The sequence below is a fragment of the Paramisgurnus dabryanus genome, chromosome 16, assembly GCF_030506205.2.
Source record: "Paramisgurnus dabryanus chromosome 16, PD_genome_1.1, whole genome shotgun sequence".
Classification (NCBI taxonomy): domain Eukaryota; kingdom Metazoa; phylum Chordata; class Actinopteri; order Cypriniformes; family Cobitidae; genus Paramisgurnus; species Paramisgurnus dabryanus.
In genome coordinates this window covers 33,970,111-33,983,512 of record NC_133352.1, presented here as the reverse complement: position 1 = coordinate 33,983,512, position 13,402 = coordinate 33,970,111, and the positions used below count along the sequence as shown (strand labels likewise).

The 13,402-nt window shown below is 36.7% G+C and overlaps 2 protein-coding genes across 5 annotated transcripts in view; both read left to right on the top strand.

Moving 5' to 3' along the window:
- The window catches only part of cpxm1b (carboxypeptidase X (M14 family), member 1b), a 30,055-nt gene extending 28,352 nt beyond the window's left edge, over positions 1–1,703 (top strand). For all 3 annotated transcript variants that reach the window (XM_073812187.1, XM_065263987.2, XM_065263988.2), the window contains exons 10-13: positions 55–349; positions 441–580; positions 691–793; positions 976–1,703. In XM_073812187.1, the coding sequence (XP_073668288.1) occupies positions 55–349; positions 441–580; positions 691–793; positions 976–1,286 (849 nt within the window). In that variant the 3' untranslated portion in view covers positions 1,287–1,703. The remainder of the gene's footprint in view (positions 1–54; positions 350–440; positions 581–690; positions 794–975) is intronic.
- Positions 1,704–2,357: 654 nt separating this feature from the next.
- cox18 (cytochrome c oxidase assembly factor COX18) lies at positions 2,358–12,042 on the top strand. 2 transcript variants are annotated; one of them, XM_065242072.2, is made up of 7 exons: positions 2,358–2,495; positions 3,086–3,503; positions 5,471–5,571; positions 7,258–7,424; positions 7,813–7,928; positions 9,866–9,973; positions 10,868–12,038. In XM_065242072.2, exons 2-7 carry the CDS (start codon positions 3,099–3,101, stop codon positions 11,033–11,035), a joined length of 1,065 nt encoding a protein of 354 aa, XP_065098144.1. In that variant the 5' UTR covers positions 2,358–2,495; positions 3,086–3,098; the 3' UTR covers positions 11,036–12,038. The 2 variants fall into 2 exon arrangements, with proteins under 2 accessions (XP_065098144.1, XP_065098151.1); XM_065242079.2 differs by lacking the exons at positions 2,358–2,495; positions 3,086–3,503 and adding an exon at positions 3,619–4,972 and having other exon boundaries at positions 10,868–12,042.
- The last annotated feature ends 1,360 nt before the right edge of the window (positions 12,043–13,402 follow it).

Below are 13,402 nucleotides of genomic sequence, written 5' to 3'. Positions count from 1 at the left end.
ACACTGCACCTTTAAGCTTTTAATAAATTCCATTAATTCATGTCTTTTCTGAAGGTGGCTCCAGAAACAAGAGCAGTCATCAACTGGATGCAAACGTTCCCATTTGTGCTGAGCGCTAACCTCCACGGAGGAGAGCTGGTGGTCACGTACCCGTTCGACATGACCAAAGACTGGGCTCCGAAAGAGCACACTCCCACCGCAGACGAGAGTTTCTTCCGCTGGCTGGCCACTGTTTACGCCAGCACAAACCACGTGATGTCCAACCCTGACCGAAGGCCGTGTCACAACGAGGACTTCCTTCGTTACAATAACATTATAAACGGGGCCAACTGGCACACGGTGCCAGGCAGTGAGTACTTGTGAGATTAACAGGGAGACGAATTGATGTAGAAATGCAATTTATCTGTAATTCTGCATGTGGTCTGTTTTTGTATTTGTAGGTATGAATGACTTCAGCTATCTGCATACCAACTGTTTTGAGGTGACAGTCGAGCTGTCCTGTGATAAGTTCCCTCACGCCAGTGAGCTGCCTATAGAATGGGAGAATAATAAAGAATCTCTGCTAATCTACATGGAGCAGGTACCACACATACAGCAGCACATCCAGCAGCCTGCTAAGGGTCCCTAAACGTTCCCGGATCATTGATCAAATACCTCTAAACATATTGAATTTGTCAAAATGTGTGGCAGATACACAGAGGGATTAAAGGAGTAATAAGGGACAAAGACACTGAAGCTGGGATCGCTGATGCCATTATAAAAGTGGATGACATCGACCACCATATCAGATCAGGTAGGGTCATTGAGAATCATCAGATTCAGATTTTTGCAAGTCTAAAAGTATTGAGATTGTGATAAAAGTCCCAACATTTCAAAATAAAACAGCATTTAATAAATTTTGATGTGCCACTGAAAATGTTGTCTTTTGTGAATAAAATGTTTACTTTAATGCATAATGTTTTCTCATGATTTCAGCTTTTGATGGGGATTACTGGCGACTGTTGAATCCAGGTGACTATGACGTAACAGTGACTGCAGAGGGATATTTACCAGCATCTCGAAACTGTAGGGTTGAATATGAGCATTACCCCACCATTTGTGACTTTTACCTCACAAAGACACCAAAACAGCGTCTGAGAGAGATCCTGGCCAAAGGCGGCAAGATCCCCAAGGACCTGCAGCTGCGACTGCGCCAGCTGCGCATACGGAAACTGCGTGCCAGCACTAAACTTATTAATCAACGCAGGATGTCACAGCAACGCAGGGCAAGGGCGACCAGCCCTTAGATAAATTTTTATCATCTTACCTGTTTTGCCGGTCAAGTACAGGATTAAACGTTATTAAAGTCGCAGGCAATTGAAATGTAGGGGGCCTTTAACCCTTACGAAAATTAACTATGATTTTACTACAGCCTCCATGGTATATGTAGTAGAAATATAGTAACTACTTATTTACCATTGTATCACTACAGTAACAGTAGTTTAACTGTGATATTTGTAAATAAACTATGATGATAATACTAAAGGTAATCAATCTGCCAAAAAAATTTGGTTACTACACTTACAGTAAAATCATAGTTAATTTTTCTAAATGAGTGACAGAACATTGCCCTTACCTGTTGTTACATGTTGTATTATACATTGAAATTTTATTAATTGTGTACATTTCACACAGAAATACAATAAAAACAGTTTTATACTTTATACACTTCAATATACAAATTGTTATGTTGTATATACAAAGCAGTTTTGATGTGCTCACATGCAAAGTATCAGTCTGGAACTGACTGTTTTTCAATGCTAAAAACAAAGACAACATGCAAGCATTTGTGATGTCTAAATATGAGTTGTTATAAATATTCAGAAGAATATAGAAACGTAACCTGTAAGTAATAAAACTGTTGTGATGTCTCTTGAACTCAGCACACAGTCATGTTTGAAGGACACTAGAGTCTGTGTGACGCCTATAACTTCCAGCAGATGGCGGTGTTGTCCTTTTTTAAACTTTATACTTCAGCGTTATGGAAAATTAATAAATATTTTTGGAAGATCTTGAATGTATTGTACGAAACATGTGGGTGTTTTTTTTTTATAAAATATTTTGTTACGAAGCCGTTTTTCAATCCGAATGCTGCAGGCTCCGCAGATCGCATATGCGTACGTCATTAATCCTGGTTTATTTAAGTTAACTGAACATTATATTCGCAAGTCATAGGCAAATGACAACAATTTACGATTAACTAAGAATAATAGTCAACTTTATAATTGTAAATATTCTAAAATAAGAAAGTCTTCATTACGTATGCATCCTACGAATGTGACCTACGTAGGCTGCGGCCATCGTCGTGTGACGTCATATTTAAGCGACTTCTCGTGCTCTGTTTGACAGTACGAATGAAATGTGTACAGTTGCATACAGCGAAGAATAAATTATTTTTTTCTGAACATACATCGCATAAAAGATGTGATGATTGAAAAGTTGAAAGTGCTGAAAAGGTGAGGAGTTTTGTTATGTTTTTTTCTCCAGTTTACCAGCAGGCTGTCAGTTATTACAACCTTAAAGGTTAAAGTGTTATCCATGACGAATATTTTTATATTTATGCATAAATGTTGGTATTTCAGTGGAGTTTTCAAACCAACATTTTCACGTTTGTGTGAGCACATGTAAAAATACTGTGGTAAATAATATTATTGTGTTAGCTTGACATACTGTGGTAAAATGACTAAATACTGTAGTGTAATTGAACCTTAACATAGTAAACAAGTATACCGGTATTACAGTATTTACTACAGTTTATCATTTGATTATGGTTAATAACACTACAGAATGCTGTATTATACGTCACCAAACAATATTACTGTAATATATTACTGTAAAAATCAAAATGTTAAGTAATTGATTTTTTTGTCACAGATGCCATGTTTCTTTAAGGTATCATGTGTTTCTTACTTTTCATGTAAAAAAAAAAAATGTGACAGAGAAACTAAATCTTAAGTTAAATGTATTAAATAATTCTTATGACTAAGGAGTTAAGATGCAAAACCCGAAGTGTGTCTGACATGTTTTCTTTTGCATTTTTTTTTAGACATTAACACAGCATGATGTGGCTAAAGCTGGCCAGGTCATCCTGGCAGATATGTCGCCATGACAACCTAGTGATGCTTAGGCCCCACATCAGAAGTTTATCTCAGGGCTCCCTCAACCTAAACCTCAAAGTTCAAAGCAACCAGCCTTTCTGCTCCAGGTCACCACCGTTAGGTGACCATCGCTCCTTCACGCTTTCTCTGGGTCTTCAGCACAGAAGAACTGTGACTACAGCTCGACCAGGCTGGTATGAAAGCATTGCTGAATCCACTCCCGTGTGCCTCACAGAGCAACTCCTGGTGTCCACACAGCAGATTACTGGACTGCCGTGGTGGGCCAGCATCATTTGCACTACGCTGGCTCTGCGCACTGCCATCACGCTCCCCCTGGGCATCTACCAGATGATCATCATCGCAAAGGTTGTATCAGGAGCTGCTACAGTTGTTTCTTTAAAACGAAAATTGGCAGCTTGGTCAAATCATAGAAAAGTTGCAAAACATCTTGTTAGTAATAAAGTTGTTTAATGGTGCATTTGCCATTATACACTTTTGTTTGGGACAAGCGGTATAGTTGATGGATGGATGGATTTACTAGATTTTTGTATACACAAATGTTTTGCCTTTTGTACATTCAACATACAATGTCAGAAAAATGGTCCCAAGCTGTTATTGGGCAATAGCCTTAAAAAAAGTACCATTTGAGATAATAAATAATGTGACAGAATTATATATTAAAAAAATATAAATTAAGTAATATGCAAAGACTGAAATGTATAATATTGTATATTTTAATGCTGAGAGCACATTGAAAATCTAAGATTTCATTACGATATACTACGATACAAATTAATTATTAATATAGGGGTCATTCCATAAATTCGGTGCCTTTTTTAAGTTAGAAAAATTTAAAAAGTTTTAAGTTTAAAATTAATAGTAGTAATAATAATAATAATGTATATGTATGAAATAAAAACTTTAAATGACAAGAAATTTTATTTTGGCATTTCCAAATTTCTTGTAATTAATGTCACTGGAATAGACCATTATTTTACAAGGTTTTTTTGGTGAGGGTAACAGGGCTCACATAAAATCGGGACACGCAATAGAATTATTTAAATATTTAATAGAAAATAATGTATACTTATGTTAAAACATTGCTTGAAAAAATACTTTATTTAGAACAATATGCAAATGTGATTTTTGTATCATTTTGCATTCAATTTGCATATTAAAAGTCCTGTTGAAAAAGAACAATCATAGCAAGGGACAGGCCAAAAACCTTACTAATTATTTAAAATAATATTTGACTTTACTTTTGTGTTATATTGATGAAACAATAAACAATATTTATATGTTTTTAAATCACAAATTTATTTGTTGTTAGAGTACTTCTATGTCTGATTATTATTTATTTTTTTCGGACACAAAAGGCACTGATCTTATGGAATATTTTCCAAAAATAAATTTTTCAGTTTAATTTATCAGTCAAATCATTTTTCTAATATAATAGTACTTTTTAATGACACATTTTGTATTAAATTAGATTTTTTCCTAATGTCTCAGATTTTTGGATCCCACCGTATGTCTTCATTCAACTTCAATTTTAAAAAGAAATTGAAAAATATTACATTTGCCATAAGGTAGTACTTTACGATGGATTATAACAAAAAAGTTACGGTTCCAGACCCTTGTCATGTGAATGTGTTTGTATGTGTACTTAGTAAAGGAAGCAGATCTAGAGGTCAGCAGAAATCACAGAGTAAACACTTGACATCATGTTCTTCATTAAGCATCTCTCCCAGCTGTGGGATATTTTGTCTTCTTAAGTATGAGGAAGATTGAAGGAATGTGCTGCCCACCCTTTTCCTTCCCCACTGATGTCCCATAATGTGAGAACATAAACTCCATCATGTCTCTCATCTCTTTAAATGCCCATTTTTAACTCTATTAATATCAGAGATTCACTCAACTAAGTCTGTTGTATGTTTCAATTACAGTTCTCGATTGATCAAAACCATTTTATAGTCATGGAAAAATGTGTGTGGGTGGTAATCTCTAAAGAATTTACCCACACTCTAAAAATAGTATCCAACTGTGAGTTATAATAGCCCAGCCTTTGGGTCATTTTAAACCCAGCTTTGGTTCTGTCTAATATTTACCCAGTATGGGTTCAAAACAACCCAGACAATAGTGTGCAATTTTATCAAAAGCCAGAAAATTATTTGTTTTCATTTCTATAATTAAAAACACTGGTCCCGCTAGACTAAGGTTAGATCCTTAAGGTCCTTGTCCAGTTTTCAGTTACTGGTTTCATATGCAATATTTTGGCTGGGCTTGAAAAGGAGGTCAGGCTGGAGAATAACCCCATGTCCTTTTGTCTCAGCTAGATTGAAGCTCTGCAGAAAGAGATTGCAGAGTTCGCCCGCAAGTTACGCTTTGAGATCTCTGTGAAAGCAAAAGAGAAGGGCTGGTCAGAGAAAACATGCAGGTTTGGTCATTTTAAGAAAAATTTTGAAGAAATTAATCTTGTTCATTTTGTTAAAAGTTGATTTTCATGCATAAACATCACTCAATCCCACTGGGCTGTAAAAAATAAACATAATTCAATAAAAAATGCTTTTAAAAATATGATAGTTATATTGACCGAATGCTCTTGGCATGTATTATACGTTTATCAAATACTTTCGAATAACTTTAAAATTACTTGCAATACTTCAAAATCGCTTAATTCTGGCCTCAGGCCATTTAGAAATGCCGCTTTGTTGGCAGTATCAATTAACTCTTTCCCCACTTTTTTTTTGTAAACTGTCACCAGCCAGCGCCACCACTTTTTATGATTTTCACAAAAGTTTAATGCCTTCTAGAAAATATATTAACATACAATATATCAAATGAAAGAACAAACCCTCTGCTTTCAAACAAACAAAAAAACTGGAAAAAACTTAAATCTTAATTTGTTCTCTTTTTCTTACCTCTCAACAACGGGTAGTTTAAAAAAAAATAGCAAAAAAGCTTTTATTAGCGAACAGATTCAAAATTAAGATCAAAACATAAACAGAGTTTTTATTGTTTTTGAATCAGTGGGTGCTTAAGTGTTTTATAAGTTGGGTAAGAACGCCACCTAGTGGATAATAGCAGAAATATAGATTGCCATAAAAACTCAAAACAAGATAACTTAAGTTATTAAGAGTTAAAAAATATATTTACTGAAAATCAGCAAACATTTTTACTTTTAACTTTATTCAGAGAGGACAGTGAAGAGTGACTGGAGACTTTTTAGCTTTTTGCCAAAATGCTTGTGATGGAAGAAACTAAGCTTTTCGAAGCTTCGAATCAATTGAACCAATTGCTGGCGACACTTGCCAGTCAAAATAGTGAAAAACCAGCAAGATCTGTCCAAACATTGAACACTTTTTACAAAATAATAGCAATATTGTTCTAAAAATAGTTTTTTAAGAAAAATAAATTCTTTAATTTAATTAAGACATAATTAAAATTATTCTGTGTTTTTAGTTTTTTTTATGGCAAACAAATCATTAAAACGAACTCCCTTTTTAATTATGCACATCTTTGTCATTAAATCTGTCTATAAATAAAAAAGTAGACAAATTGGTAGTGTTATTAGTCAGAAGGATGAATGTTTTGTGAACTTTTATAATAAAACTGACCCGAGTTCACCGACACTGGTCATTTGTGATCAACTCCCCCTAGTTTCGAAACCGTTATGATGTAACGAAGCCTCGTTTGCTAAAATCCCGTGAGTTTGACCAGTTTGAAACAAGCGCCGAACCAATGATTCGAAACAAAAGATTCGTAAAAGTTTCGAAGCCTCATGAAGCGTGCTTCAAAAATGCCAAGTCAAATTTCGATGAAATTACTAAAATGACATTTGTGAAAACAAAGCATTTCATTTACTAACTATTAACTTTTTTATTGCCATTAAAGTGAAATTACTGAACCTAAACATAGTCTGATAAAAAAATGCTAATTTACAAGAAAACAACTTTTAAAAGTTACCCTAAGCCTTTTAGTTAGTAAGAGTTACAATAATAAATGTTTGTTCAGGACACATTTCTTCTACTACCATAATACAACAAACACAATAACATTCATTGTCTAAAACCTGGTGGATCCTGTTGTGTTAACTCTTTTCTTGCTTTAATGGCATCTGCAGGTTTCAATTTAAGAAGAATCTGAAGCGAATTGTATCTGAGCTGTACGTCCGTGATAATTGCCACCCATTCAAGGCCAGTTTGCTGGTCTGGGTACAGCTGCCAATGTGGGTGTGTTTGTCTTTGGCCCTGCGTAATCTCAGTCTGGGAATGGGACATGTTCCTTTTGGTAAGTTGCATCTTTTGGTTTAAGGTACCTCATATTAGTCCCATATACCCTTAAATAGTGCATGATTTGAAGTGACAGCCATTTTGTAGTAGTGTCCGTAATTATAGTGGACATTATCGAGTACGCTTATTCAATCCCATAATGCACCCCAATAACTTGTAAACAACCAGGAGGTGTTACCCCTCCACTGTAAGGCATGTAATGGCACCTGCAGCGAGTTCACTTTTGTATTTATTAACTCATTAAAGTGCACTATAGTAGTGAACTAATGTAGGGAATATTAATGAGAGCAGGGGGTTATTTGGGGGGCTTTATTCTCAGTGAATGTATCATGATCATAATAGACAGCAGTGAGACCTCTAACATGCATATTTTGCACATTTCTTAGCTTCTGATGCCTTGCTGGCGACAGGAGGAACTCTGTGGTTCCCGGACCTCACGCTTCCCGACTCTACCTGGATCATGCCTGTTTCTCTCGGCCTCATTAACCTGTTAATCACAGAGGTGAGACAGATGTCCACACCTGAACTTTCTCAAGATCAACCTAAAACATAACCTGTGTTTTGTTCTATCACAGAAAAACTTTATAAAGTTAAGTTTAGATGGTGAAGGATATTAAGGTTTCTTATTTTGAACCTTTAGTGTGTTATTATTACTCTTTATTTGTTATTTGTCAGCAATTACACTCACCTAAAGGATTATTGGGAACACCTGCTCAATTTCTCATTAATGCAATTATCTAATCAACCAATCACATGGCAGTTGCTTTAATGTATTTAGAGGTGTGGTCTCCTAAACTCCAAACTGAATGTCAGAATGGGAAAGAAAGGTGATTTAAGCAATTTTGAGCATGGCATGATTGTTGGTGCCAGACGGGCCGGTCTGAGTATTTCATAATCTGCTCAGTTATTGGGAATTTACACACAAGCATTTCTAGGGTTTACAAAGAATGGTGTGAAAAGGGAAAAACATCCCGTATGCGGTGGTCCTGTGGGCGAAAATGCCTTGTTGATGCTAGAGGTCAGAGGAGAATGGATTGACTGATTCAAGCTGATAGAAGAGCAACTTTGACTGAAATAATCACTCATTAGTACCGAGGTATGCAGCAAAGCATTTGTGAAGCCACAACACGCACAACCTTGAAGTGGATGGGCTACAACAGCAGAAGACCACTCATCTCCACTACAAATAAGAAAAAAAGGCTACAATTTGCACAAGCTCACCAAATCTGGACAGTTGAAGACTGGAAAAATGTTGCCTGGTCTGATGAGTCTCGATTTCTGTTGAGACATTCAGATGGTAGAGTCAGAATTTGGCGTGAACAGAATGGGAACATGAATCCATCATGCCTGTAATGGTGTAATGGTGTGGGGGATGTTTACTTTGCACACTTTAAGCCTTAGTGCCAATTGGGCATCGTTTAAATGCCACGGCCTACCTGAGCATTGTTTCTGAGCATATGTCCATTTTTATGACCAGCATGTACCCATCCTCTGATGGCTACTTCCAGCAGGATAATGCACCATGTCACAAAGCTCGAGTCATTTCAAATTGGTTTCTTGAACATGACAATGAGTTCACTGTACTAAAATGGCCCCCACAGTCAATATGGGCCAACATTTCTAAAGAATGCTTTCACCACCTTGTTGAATCAATGCCACGTAGAATTAAGGCAGTTCTGAAGGCGAAAGAGGGTCAAACACAGTATTAGTATGGTGTTCCTAATAATCCTTTAGGTTAGTGTATTTAGAAACTTTATAGCTTATGTGCATAATAGATTTTAGTTTTGTAATGTGTTTCCTTTAGAGCATTGTGCTAGCACAATAGTAGGCAGAGCCTGTGGTCGGCATCTTGACCGTGCATCACTCGCAGATAACGAAAATGGTTAAAGAGGCGGGATGTCGGTGAAGCTGAGGTGGCTGGTTGCTGAAACCACGCCCGCCTAGCTCGACTCTAGTGATAGCAGTGGCAGATCACCCGTCACTCAAGTGGCCACGCCCCTTAATTATGCAGAACTTTAAATGGATGAGTTTCAAAAAAATTCACCACACTCATAATTCTCATGAAGGGCAAAATTAGCTATGCGGACCAAAAACACTTTTTGTTCCAGGCTATAAACACATTTATTTCTGCTGTAAATTTGGGCATTTTAACATGAGGGTCTATGGGAATTGACTCCCTTTCGGAGCCTCTAGTGGCCAGTCAAGGAATTGCAAGTCACTTCTGTATCTGCTTCATCAGAAAGATCTAAAGGTTGCCCCTCGGTTCGAACCCATGACCTTTTGCATTGCTAATGCAATGCTCTACCACTGAGCTATAAAGGAGCACAAACACCTGCATGTTCCTTATAAGATTCACCTGTTTAAGCATTCTTGTCATACCAGTTGATGTTTGTTTGTTTTTAAATTCACTCTCAAGATGATTTTTGTTTTCGCTTGCAGATCTTCGCCCTAAGACAACTAGAGCCTTCAAAGTTCCAGAAGTATGTGACAAACTTCATAAGAGGAATATCTCTGGTGATGATTCCTATAGCCGCCACAGTCCCGTCAGTAAGTTCAGTCATTATCTGCTCCTCCATCTGTCTACAGTAACTTCATGTAAAGCGTATGAGGGTCTGGATCAGGCTCTGGCACGTATGACATGACGTTTTTAAGAATAGACAACAATGGTGCTTTATCTGGGTCTGTCTGTACCCACGCAGATATACCCCTTATTGCCCACTTCTTTAAAGCTTTTGATCACGTTATAAAAGGGCCAAGGGGTTGTGTTTCTGAGACCGGCTACGAAAAAAGATGTTTTTAACTTCTCCAGCAGATGTACAAATCGATGTCGCGTACTTATCAGGCTCTTCACGACTGTGTTTCTGTTGTGTCTCCCATCTTACATAAGAGCAGTGAATGAGAAGTCTCTCAGTATGTTAAACATGAGGACGCTTTATAAAAACATTCTTATCCAAATTTAAAGGGGACATATGATGAAAATCTGACTTTTTTCATGTTTAAGTGCTATAATTGGGTCCACAGTGGTTCTATCAACCAAGAAAATGTGAAAAAGATCAACCCAGTAACGTCATTAAAATTTGGCTCCCCTTGTGATGTCAGAAGGGGATAATACTGCCTGTTAATCTGCTCTATCCAACCATAGCACTGCCATTTAGTCAGCTCATTTGCATATTAAAGGACACACCCAAACATGGCACATTTTTGCTCACATCTACAAAGTGGCAATTTTAATATGTTATAATCAATTATCTATGGGGTATTTTGAGTTAAATCTTTATATATGTTCTCTGGGGACACCAAAGGTTTATTTTACATCTTAAAAAAGTAATGTCCCCTTTAATACAAAATTATTTTAATTTGCAGCACAACAGCACTAAACAACCAAATATATAATCATATTAAATCTTTCTATTTATTTCGCTCTCTCTCTTTCTCTTATAGTCTATGTCTCTGTACTGGCTCAGCTCAAGTTGTGTTGGGTTAGCACATAACTTGCTCATGAAGTCCCCTCGCTTCCGGAGTATCTGCCGGATCCCTCCGACACGCTCCGACTCTGAATCTCCATACAAGGACATTGCAGCTGCCTTTGTGGCCAAATACATCAGATAGATGAATGCGGAAAAAGTCGTCTCACGTTCATCATGTGGACATCTGTATATGTATCATTACATATGGACTCTTCCAGTGTATAGTAGGATTTTAAGATGACATAAACAAGTTTTTTTTTTGCTGTTTGATGTTGTCATTGTGCTGTTGTCTTCCTGTGATGCTTTGTAAGTCATCATTGCTGTTTGAGGTTGCATGTTGTTTTTTGAAACTTCTCATCAGTGGCAAGGGCAGACATTTTTAAGTGAGTGGACCATATAATTTTACAAAATAGTAGTGGTTAAATAGATTAAGTTATTTTTTTTGGACAACAGAGTACCAAGATTAATAGTGAGCGTAGTAATAATGTTGCGTATAGAAGAGGGTGACAAGTTAAGCCAATGTCAGCTGACTCTCTAGGGGTTGAAAAAACCCTTGAGAGAGAGCCAGACATAGTTGATTCAAACATTCATAACATTTGCAAGGTTTAAACGCATGCAAATGATTACATTTCTGAATGATGCAATTATTATTAAAGAGATTATTATCATTTATGCATGCTTTTTCTGCTTTCCCACAAAAATGTCTCTTCTGACTAGGTGGACCATCAATCTGAGTGGACCACCGTGGCCCTTATGTAGCCTCACAACTGCTCCTCACCTTCAGTATTAATGTTACAGACACCGCGGGTGGGATATTTTGAGATTACATCACATTTATTTGGCAGACGCATTTATCCAAAGTGATTTACAGTGCATTTAGTCAATAGATTTCTTTAATTTGTATGTGGGGTTCAAATACATGACCTTTTAAATGCTCAACCACAGAGGTCTTTTATCAGACCAGGAACCCTTGATGATGGATGGAAATAATAACATGCATAGTACCAAATGAATCATTCACCATTTCCAAGAACCATTTCCTTCATACCTTTTTATAATCTAAATCAGGGGTTGTCAATCCTTACTTTGAATGGGACCCCAACATATAATAAATCTTTAGAAAGGGACCCCTTTCCTAAAAAAATCCAAATTTTGTATACCTTTAAATTGTGTTAGATAAATAGTGTGATATTGTTTACAGACTTAAATAAGTGGCTACAAAGTAGACTTTCACAGTTTTTGTTTAGTATTTGTTTTTGTTTTTTTGATTGTTTGTTTTCGGGTGACCCCTTAAAACATCTTGGGGGGCCCCAGTTTGAAAACTCCTGATCTAAAGAAACGTATTAACCTCAAAGTAACTTTTGTGAAACAGAAAGGTTCTTCTTTTGTCAAAGGTTCCTTATGAAACTATTCAGCCATAAATGGTTCTTCTATGGCATTTGTGAAGCACCTTTATTTTTTAGGAAAGCAAATGTATAGACGGTTTCATTGGACGCACCTGTGGTGACGTGATTACGGTCTGGTTGGAACTTTACTTCTGATTTCTGTTTGTTTAATTTTCATGAGGGTTATGTTGTTACGGCTGAAACCGTCTATAACTTTAGTGCACTCGCTTCGGATAACTACGTCTGCCACATTCATGAATGTAAATGTTTGAAAGATTTTAGATGTTTTACAGACATGAGTGAAAGACGTAGTGAAAGTAAAGTGACATTAATTAACCTCAAAATCCAAACTGAAGCAGGAATGACACTTCCTCCATCATTAGTGCAAAAATCATGAAAACTGGCTCACCAAAGTAAAGATGTTCCCTCATCAGTAAGGTTTTCTCCTTCATCGAGCCCTCATGTGGAAGGCGTTACCATCCTGAGCAGGTAAATGAGCAGACATGTTCATGTTTGGATTGTAATATTGAAAACAGTAACACAGGGAGGGAGGGGTGGATGTTGACAGATACTTTAAAAATAACCTTCCTGAATAGTCAAACGTGACTAAAGACACTTCTGTGCTTGTTTCTACTTGCAGATATGTGTGTGCATATGCCGCATGTCAGCTTTAATGTATACATTTTTGGATGAAAGTTCATTGTAACGCTGTCTAAGCACATTTTGACAAGAAAAATTGACATGAACTTGCATGTGACCTCAACATGTTCTGCGCCGGCATTCCTGTAATACCATTTCATGTTTGGTGACACTTTACAATAAGGTTGCATGCAAAACCTTAAAGTTCTCAAATCTTGACCAATACCCGTTCTTGTCTCAGGACAACTTTTATTAAATTTTTTGATTGAGTTCCAATGTTGACTAGTGTGGTTAATAAATGGAACCTTATTGTAAAGTTGGTCAACTATGGATAAACCCAACCAATGGGTCCAAATGAACCTCCATTCTAAAATATTCTCTCTTGTTTCAACCCATAGCTGGGTCAAATACGGACAAACCACCCTTTGCTTGGTTGTTGTTACCCAACTATGGGTTGCAATAGCAATAACCCAGCATTTATACAG

Bases quoted from the DNA above. Each gene is read 5' to 3' on its own strand.
- cox18 (XM_065242072.2), top strand. From the start codon at position 3,099: ATGATGTGGCTAAAGCTGGCCAGGTCATCCTGGCAGATATGTCGCCAT. The intron at 3,504-5,470 runs GTTGTATCAGGA...TGTCTCAGCTAG, and splicing joins AGATGATCATCATCGCAAAG to ATTGAAGCTCTGCAGAAAGA. The intron at 7,425-7,812 runs GTAAGTTGCATC...CACATTTCTTAG, and splicing joins AATGGGACATGTTCCTTTTG to CTTCTGATGCCTTGCTGGCG.